This window comes from Nyctereutes procyonoides, unplaced genomic scaffold (genome assembly GCF_905146905.1).
Source record: "Nyctereutes procyonoides isolate TBG_1078 unplaced genomic scaffold, NYPRO_anot_genome, whole genome shotgun sequence".
Lineage (NCBI taxonomy): Eukaryota > Metazoa > Chordata > Mammalia > Carnivora > Canidae > Nyctereutes > Nyctereutes procyonoides.
The window spans coordinates 31,146,623-31,156,559 of record NW_026575136.1 but is presented as its reverse complement, the minus strand read 5'-3'; the positions used below and the strand labels follow the sequence as shown (position 1 = coordinate 31,156,559).

At 33.9% G+C, this 9,937-nt stretch overlaps 1 protein-coding gene across 1 annotated transcript in view; it reads right to left on the bottom strand.

Moving 5' to 3' along the window:
* Positions 1-2,426: 2,426 nt before the first annotated feature.
* The window catches only part of LOC129495465 (coiled-coil domain-containing protein 102B-like), a 187,733-nt gene continuing 180,222 nt past the window's right edge, over positions 2,427-9,937 (bottom strand). The window contains 3 exon segments of the mRNA XM_055302996.1: positions 2,427-2,493; positions 2,495-2,556; positions 2,559-2,612. Of these exon segments, the coding sequence (XP_055158971.1) occupies positions 2,427-2,493; positions 2,495-2,556; positions 2,559-2,612 (183 nt within the window).

The following is a 9,937-nucleotide window of genomic DNA, read 5'->3' as shown; positions in this document are numbered from 1 at the left end:
TTTATGAAATCTAACTCTATAATCCCTTGGGAAATGTTCCTTTATTTGGCCCCCCAGGTTCCACCTCCTGAAAATAGTTGGTTAGGCTGTAATTTTCTATGGTCTTTGGTTTTTTACTTTCTAGGAGATCCATATATGACCTGGAATCATAAAACTAACAGAAAACAGAGGCAGTAATCTCTTGGATGTCAGCCTTAGCAATGTATTAATGGAACTGTTTCCTCAAGCAAAGGAAACAAAAGCAAAAATAAGCTATTGGGACTACACAAAAATATTATTTACAAATAATATGGATGATAAGGAGTTAGTATCCAAAATATATGAAGAACTCATACAACTTAAAGCAGAAAAACAATCCGATTGAAAAATGGGCAGAAAATCTAAATAGACATTTTTCCAAAGATGACATACAGATGGCCAGCAGACACATGAAAAGATGTTCAACATCACTCATCGTCAGGGAAATACACATCAAAGTCACAATGAAATATCACTTTACATCAGTCAAAATGACTAAAATCAAAAAGAGAAGAAATAACGAGTTTGTGAGGATGTGGAGAAGAGAGAATCTCTGCGCATGGTTGGTGAGAATGCAAACTGGTGCAGTGTCTATGGACAACAGTTCCTCAAACTATTGAAAATAGAAATATTGTATGATTCAGTAATCCTACTACTGCATATTTACCAAAATAAAACAAAAACAATTTGAAAAGATATATGCACTCCTTGTATTGCAGCATATTTACAATAGCCAGGATATGGAAGCAACCCAAGAGTCCATCAATAGATGAATGGCTAAAGAAGATATGTATATACATACATATGTAGTGCACACACACACACAGACACACGTGCGCGCAAATGTTATTCAGCCATTAGAAAGAATGAAATCTTTCCATTTGCAACAACATGGATGAAGCTAGAGTGTGTAATGCTAAGGGAAATAAGCCAGTTGGAGAAAGACACATACCATATGATCTCATTCATATGTAGAATTTAAGAAACAAAACGAACAAAGGAAAAAAAAAAGAGAAAGACAAACCAAGAAACAGACTCTTAACTATAGAGAACAAACTGATTGTTACTAGAGGAGAGGTGGGGGCAGGGGAAGAGTGAAATAGGTGATGGGGATTAAAGAGTACAGTTATCATGATGAGCACTGGGTAATGTATGGAATTGTTGAATCACTATTTTGTGCATCTGAAATTAATATAACTATATGGTAACTATACTGGAATTAAAAAAATATTTAAAAAGATATGCACACACACACACACATACACACTGGACTGTTACTCAGCCATTAAAAAGAACGGGATTTTGGTATTTATAAATGGATCCTGGAGTTATTATGCTTAGTGAAATCCAGACAGAGAAAAATATCATATATTTTTACTCATTAAATACAGAAAACAAATTGGTGGTAGCCAAAGGGACAGGATAGGGAATGGCAAAATAGATGAAGGAGATTAAGGAGAAAACAAAAGGGATCAAAGATACAATGTCCATCAAAAAAGTCATGCCTAGTAAGAGCAAGAGACGATGTATGAGCCTCGCTGGCCAATGATTCTGTTTTCATGTGCTTTATTAGAGAAGAATATCTAGTTTGCTTGACTAGAATATATTGATTAAAAATAAAATCTCAAAATGTAGAATATGTTCTGTTATGGAATTACTACTTGGAAAAATAATTCAATTTTTTTTTTTAAATTTTCAACTGTTGGCATTATCAGGAAACAGTCTTACTAACCTCATAAGTTGTCCAACAGGAGCAGATGCAGTGACTGGAACTCCATCTGAGGTAGCTGCTGCCATGTGGTGACAGTCTCACAATCACATTAACATTTGAGACGGTTTCCTTCCAAAAAAAAAATATATATCTTTGTGTTTTGTAATTGCAACTGAAATCACCTTTTCTATGCAGGCGTGCTATCAGGACATCACACCGAAGCCTCTACAGTCCAGAAATCTCTTAAATACTCCATAAGCCATTAACAAGTTGACCTTACACAACAAAACAGGATGTGTACATTCTTATAAACATCGGAGAACACTGGGGAGAATACGTATCATAATAGATAATCATAACATATATTCTATTTCTCGGATATATAAGCTTAAAGCTTAAAACTGAAAATATCAAGCTTTAGTGATATTGTGCCTGAATGTAAGCACACACACACACACACACAGGCCCATGCTCAACCATATTGGAGTTACAGAGCACACAGATAAAAATATGCCATTAGAATCACAAAGATGAGCATGTTATCTATAGTATTTTTCTTTCCTTACATTGAATTTTTAAAATTGATTCTAGTTTTTAACGTGAAGATTTTTATCTCAATGAAGCCACACATCAATACAGGAGAAAACACTTTATATAAACTATAAAAAATGCTACTTTGACTCTATCCAACAGGTGCTCATGTATAAAGCACCTCCTCTTCCTTTTGGCCGAGTTCCTGTTTGAGTTCTTCTACTGGAAGTCTGTTTCTTTACTTGAGCTTTGTTTTGATCCACATAGTTGTTTGCATGTGTCAGCCTGCTACTATTTTTGCCTGGTATTGTCTGCTTTGTTTATAGTGGGCATGTTGAAAGCCCAACAATTCCTTTTAAAACAAAACAGAAATTCCATTATTTATAATTTGCTCTGATGAGGTCAGAAGAATGGCAACTTCTTTTGACAAAGAAGAGAAACATTTTAGGAAGAATTCAGATGAGGCATCTCTTCATCTGGGACTCTTTATATCTGTAATTAAATATGATTAGCATATAACCGTGAATGGAAGATGTATTTTTGTGTGGCTAGAATGGTTAAAACACAATGCAACTCTATGTTCTTGAATGAATGATCCATTCTGTGTTATGCAAATTTGGTTTTTATGTATGCTTTCCAAAAGAGGAAATCATATATCCATAAATGAAGAATAGAATACAATAAAAATAAATGCAAGAAGAACTATTCATCTGCTAAATCGGGTAAGAATTAAAAGTTAGCTATCTGCTTTTAATTATTTTTCTAACAATAAAAGTTTTGTGTTGCTGCAGTCAGGCTGTGAACAGTACCCTTCTAAAACCACATTGTTTTGGCTCAGAGACCTGGGATAAGGGGCCCATCCTGTAAAGAAACAGAATATACCTATCATGGAATGATTGGATCTCCAACCAATCTGGTTATAAATATCATACAAGTTGTAAATTAACAAATTACATTAATTGGTCTCAGATTGTTACTAATGTAACTTCTCATAAAATGTGCTGTGCCAAGTTACCAGTACTGTAACTGCAGAAAACATCTAGTTTTTCATAATGTACTATTTTAAGAAAATCTAACAGTATTTCCTTAAATTTCAGAAAAATATTGCCATAATACTTTATGAAAACCACACGAAATGACACTAAAGATTTATAGTTATATTATTTTCTAAAAATTAGGTGGATAACTGAAAATGGGATTCTTTCCCACATCTTCTATCACCACCACCAATACTAATACCACTAAAGAGTCAGATCTTCAATATTAAAAAATAAAGCCATAGAATATTGGAAAATATCAGAGAAAAATCTGGACACTTTATTCCCAAAAAAGAAAGTTTAAGTATGATTTTAAGTATGATCTCAAATCATGAGATCACAGAATTATATATTTATAATTATAAATATATAATTTCATATATATATAATTTTATATAATTATAATTTTATATAATTTTAATTATATTTAATTAAATAAATATACAATTTATGTATAGCAAATAAAAAATGTCCCAAACAGAAGATATTGTAACAAGCAACGAGACTCTTATATGAAAAGTTATATCAATTCTATGCAAATTGATAAAAAATGTAGAAGGACTATTCACAAGAAAGAAAAGAGAGTATCTCTTAAACATTGAAAGCTATTTGGCTTCACTCAGAATTAGGGAAAAACTTTTCCAATTTATGTAGCATTTAATATATATTCCCATTTCTTTATCAATTCATCTATAGATGGACACTTGGGTTACTTCCATACCTTGGCTATTGTAAATGACAATGAAATAAACAGAGGGGTGCATATATCCTTTCAAATTAGTGTTTTTGTATTCTGGGGGTAAATGCTCACTGGTGGAATTAATGGATTATGGGGTAGTTCTACCTTTAATTGTTTAATGAACCATTTTCCATACTGTTTTCCACAGTAACTATACTGGTTTGCATCCCCACCAACTATGCACCAGGGTTCCTTTTTCTCCACATCCTCATCAACACTTGTTTCTTGTGTTTTTGAGTTTGGCCATTCTCACAGTGTGAGCTTATACCTCATTGTGGTTTTGATTTGCAGTTCTCTGATGATGAGAGATGTTGAATAACAGCTTTTAGGGTATTTTTTGGCCACCTCTATACACTTTGCCAACTATATCACAAATTACATTTAAAATGCAAACAGATTTCTTGTTTATTCTCTGTAGAATATAATTTTTAGATGCCAAATTACAAACCTTATTCTTTTACAGAGAGAGATATATAATAGGGAATGCAATTCTATTATTGGGAATGTAGGAAACATTTTATTGATCTGTCAAAGAATTTGCCACAGAAATAATGCAGAGCTTAAAGAAAAGTTATATTTGTAAAATGATGGCTTTTTTCAGGAATTATGGACCTACTTAAAATTACTTAGATACCTTTGTGATTTATCAAAAATTTTCATGGGTAATAAATGTTTTGTCTTTAGACTTGTACAATTCACTTGGTTTGCTTCGTTGTTGTAAATTTTAGTGTAGTTAATGTACAGCGTTATATAAGTTTCAGGTGTACAATATACTGATTCGACAATTCTGTTATTACATGTCTTCTTTGGAGAAACATCTGTTCATGTCTTCTGGCCTTTTTTATATTTTTTTGGTATTGAGTTATATGAGTCCTTTAAATATTTTGGATACTAACCCTTTGTCAGATATCTTATTTGATATTTTTTTATTTGATATTTTATCAAATGTCTTCTCCCATTCAGTAGGTTTTAGTTTTGTTGATTGTCTCCTGTACAGAAGCTTTTAATTTCGATGTGATTTCAATAGTTTATTTTTACTTTTGCTTCCTTTGCCTCAGAAGAGCTATCTAGAAAGACATTGTTACAGCCAATGTCAGAGAGACTATTGCCTGCGCCTTTTTCTAGAATTTTTATGGTTTCATATCTCACATTTCAGTCCTTAATCCATTTTGAGTTTATTTTTTGCAGATGGTGTAGGAAAATGATCATTCCATTATTGTATAACTAATTGTTCAGTTTTTCCACCACCATTTGTTGAAAAGATTATCTTTTTTACCAATGCGTATTTTTGCCTTTGTCAAAGATTAATTAGCCGTATAATCATGGGTTTATATTTAGGCTCTCTATACTATTACATTGATATACATGCCTGTTTTTGTGCCCATACCATAGTGTTTTGATTACCACAGCTTTGTAGTACATCTTGCAGATTTGTTTTTTCTTTTTTTAAAGATTGTTACACCTATTTGGGGTCTTTTGTAGTTCCATGGAAATTCTAGGATTATTTGTTCTAGTTCTGTGAAAAGTGCTGTTGGTATTTTGATAGGGTTGCATTAATGTATAGATTCCTTTGGGTAGTATGGACATTTTGACAATATTTTTTTCCTTCCAATCCATGAGCATGGGGTATATCTTCCTTAGTTTGTGTGATCTTCAATTTCTTCATCAATGTTTTAGTTTTCAGATTACAGGTCTTTCACCTCCTTGCTTAAGTTTATTCCTAGGGATTTTATTCTTTTTGGTGCAGTTGTAAATGGAATTGTTTTCTTAATTTCTCTTTCTGCTACTTCATTGTTAGTGTATAGATAGATATGCAGTGGATTTCTGCATATTGGTTTTGCATCCTGTGATCTTAGTGAATTCATTTATCAGTTCTAGTAATTTTTTGGTGGAGTCCTTATCATGCCATCTGCAAATAGCAGGTTTTACTTCTTGATCAATTTGAATGCCTTTTATTTCTTTTTCTTGTCTGATTGCTATGGCTAGGACTTCCAATAGATATTGAATAATAGTGGTTGGAATGGATACCCTTGTCTTATTCCTGATCATAGGGGGAAAGCTCTAAATTTTTCACTATTGAGTATATGTTAGCTTTGGGTTTTTCACTTCATATATGAACTTTATTATATTGAAGTATGTTCTCTCTAAACCTACTTTGTTGAGTTTTTTTTATCATGAATGTATATTGTACTTTGTCATATACTTTTTTCTGCAACTACTGAAACAATTGTATGGTTTTTAATTCTTGCTCTTGTGGATGTGATGAATCACATCACTTGATTTGCAAATGTTGAATCACCCTTGCATTCCAGGAATAAATCACACTTGATCATGGTGAATGATTTTTTTTAATGTATTGTTGGATCTTGTTTGCAAATATTTTGTTGAGGACTATTGTATCTATGTTCATCAGAGATACTGGCCTGTAGTTTTGGTTTTGTGTGTGTGTTTCTTAATCTGGTTTTGGAATCAGGGTATTGCTGGCCTTGTAGAATGAATTTGAAAGCTTTCCTTCCTCCTCTATTCTTTGGAATAGTTTGAGAGAAATAGTTAATTCTTTAACTGGTAGAATTCACCTGTGAGGCCATCTGGTCTTGAACTTTATTTTTTTTTGGCGGGGGGGGCGGGGGGAGCAGTTTTTTATTATGGATTCAGTTTCTTTACTGGCAATAGGTCTATTCAAATATTCTCTTTCTTCCTGATTCAGCTTAGGAGGTTATATGTTTCTAGGAATTTATCCATTTCCTCTAAGTTGCCCAATTTATTGGCATATAATTTTTCATAATATTCTCTTACAATCACTTGTATTTCTGTGGTGTCACTTATTCTTCTCCTTTCAGTTCTGATTTTGTTTGAGGGTTGTCATTTTTTGATGAGTTGGCTGAAAGTTTATCAATTTTGTTGAATTTTTCATAGAACCAGTTCCTGATTTCATTGGTCTTTAAATTGTCTTTTTTAGTTTGTATTTGTTTATGTCTGCTCTAGTCTTTATTATTTTCCTCTTTCTACTGGCTTAGGAATTTATTTGTTCTTATCTGCTAGCTCCTTCAGGTGTAAGGTTAGATAGCTTGAGATTTTTCTTTCTTCCTGAGGTAGGCCTGAATTGCTATAATCTTTCCTCTTCAAGTAGCTTCTGCTGCATCTCAAAGATTTGGGGCCACTGTATTTTCATTTTCATTTGTCTCCATGTATTTTTTTACTTCCTCTTTGATTTCTTGGTTGACCCATTCATTGTTTAGTAGCATGTCATTTAACCTCCATGTATTTGTGTTCTTTCTAGATTTTTTTACTAGTGGTCAAGTTCCAGTTTCATAGCATTGCAGCCAGAAAAAAAAATGCATCATAGGACTTCAATCTTCTTCAACTTGTTGAGACTTGTCTTGTGGCCTAATATGTGATCTACTCTGGAGAATGTTCCATATATACTTGAAAAGAATGTGTATTATGCTGTTCTAGGGCAGAATGCTTTTAATATCTGTGAAATCCATCTGGTCCAATGTGTCATTCAAAGCTACCTTTTCTTTGCTGATTTTCTGTTTGGATGATCTATCCATTGATGTAAGTAGAGTGTGAAAGTCCTCTATTATTTTCATTTCTTTTATGTTTGTTATTAACTGCTTTATGTCTTTGGGTGCTCTCTTGTTGGATGCATATTTACAGTTCCTATATCTTTCTGTTGGATTGTTCCTTCTATGATTATGTAGTGTCCTTGTCTATTATTACAGTCTTTAAGTCTACTTTGATGTCAGTATTGCTACCCTCGCTTTCTTTTTACTTCTATTTGAATAACGTTTTTTCATCACTTCACTTTTAGTCCGTATGTTTCTTAGGTTCAAAATGAGTCTCTTGTAGACTGTATAGAGAGGGTAATGGAATGGATAAAAATGCAAGACCTAGGTCTTTTGATTGGAGCATTTAATCAATTTAAATTCAAAGTAATTATTGATAGGCATGTACTAATTGTCATTTTGTTACTTTTTAAATGGTTTCTGTAATTCATCTCTGTTCCTTTCTCTTATTGTTTTCTGTCATAGATTGCTGGCTTTCTTTAGTGATATACTTGGATTCCTTTCTATTTATTTATTTATTTATTTAGGATCTCTATTACTGCATTTTAACTTGTAGTTAGCATTTAGGCTTACATATAACATCTTTTGCATAATTCTATAGTAAGTTTAAGATTGATTAAGTTTAATCTCATTCTAACACCACTGAATAATTATCCCCTCCCCCTCACACACACATTTTAAGCATATGACATTATACTTAATAACCTTTTTATTTCGTAAATTCCTTGATTAATTTTTATAGATATAGCATCTTTGCTGCTTTTGTGCTTCCTACTTTTTTTTTTTTACTTTTGCTTATGGTCTTTCCTTTCCATTCAAAGAATCCCCTTTAACATTTCTTGTAAGGCTGATTTAGTGGTGATGAATTCTATTCAGTTTTGTATGTCTAGGGAAACTCTCTCTCCTTCCATTCTGAATGATAGAATTGCTGGCTAGAGTATTCTTGGGGAAAGTTTTTTTCTTTCAGCACTTTGAATATATCATGCTACTCCCTTGTGGCCTGCAAAGTTTTTGCTGAAAAATCAGTTGATAACTTTATAGGATTTCCCTGTGTATGACTGTTTTGTTTTCTCTGGTTGCTTTTAAAATCATCTCCTTATCAATACTTTTTACCATCTTAATTACTATGTCTCCCGGTGTTGGATCTCCTTGTGTTGCTTCTCCTGGGGGCTCCTTGTGCCTTCTGGATTTGAATTTTATTCCCCAGATTTGGGAAGTTTTTAGCTATGATCTTTTCAAATACATTTTATGCCACCTCTGTTCTCTCCTTCTGGGATCCCTATAATGTGACTGTTGTTATGTTTGATGATGTCCTAGAGTTCACTTAATCTATTCTCATTTTTATATTAATCGGGTTTTTTTTCTTCTTTTCAGCTTGACTGCTTTCCTTTACTCTGGACTTGATGTCCCTGTACGTTCTTCTGCTTCCTCTGTCTATTTATTCCATGTAGTATATTTTTAAATTTCAGTTATTGAATTCTTCATCTCTAGTTGTTTCTTTTCATGTTTTTTTCTCTCTTTTTGTTGAGGGTCTCACTGAGATCTTCCCCTCTTTGCTCAAGTCCAATAAGTAATTTTATGACCAGTACTTTAAATTTTCTATCAGGTATTTCATTTATCTCCATTTCATGTGACCCTCTTGCTATGATTTTGTCCTACTCTTTCATTTTGGGATATATTTCTTTGACCTCATTTTTCTCTGTTTCTGTTTTTATGTGTTAGGGTAGTTAGCTATATCTCCTGTTCTTGAAAGTAGTTGCCTTATGAAGAAGAGGTCCTGTAGTGCCCTGCAGTGCAAAGTGCCCTGTTCACCCAAACCTTGTGTTCCACGGATGTGGGTGAGCTGTATTTGCCTCCAGTCCAGTCATCTGCACTGGCTCTCTCTGCCTATTGTGGGCAGGGTTTGGTCCCTGTGTTGTTAATGGGCCAGTCTGGGGCCACTTTTGTCTTGAGTTGAGTCAGACCAGATATTTGCCAGATCTAGGATAGCACCAAACTGCAGGGTGCTCTTCCTGTGTTGTCCCCTGAGAAGCTTTCATTGGTGAGTAGTCCTGTAGTCAGACCAGATGTCCACCTTCATCCTACTTCTAGGGCCACAGTTGAACTGGTTTTTGCCCCTCTCCCTAGGGCAGAAGTCACTTTGGAGTGATGCTGGCCCCTGCTGGGACTGCTTGCACACTGCCATGCTTGTGGTGTTGCTTTGGATGAACTCCTGCTAAAGGCCTGTGGGAGTTGGCTTGGTCTGCAGGAGAATGTGGGGAGAAGGGGCATGGTGTTAGCAAGGTTTACACTGGTCTACTGTGGGAGAGGACCTGTACCTGCTTAAGAAAAC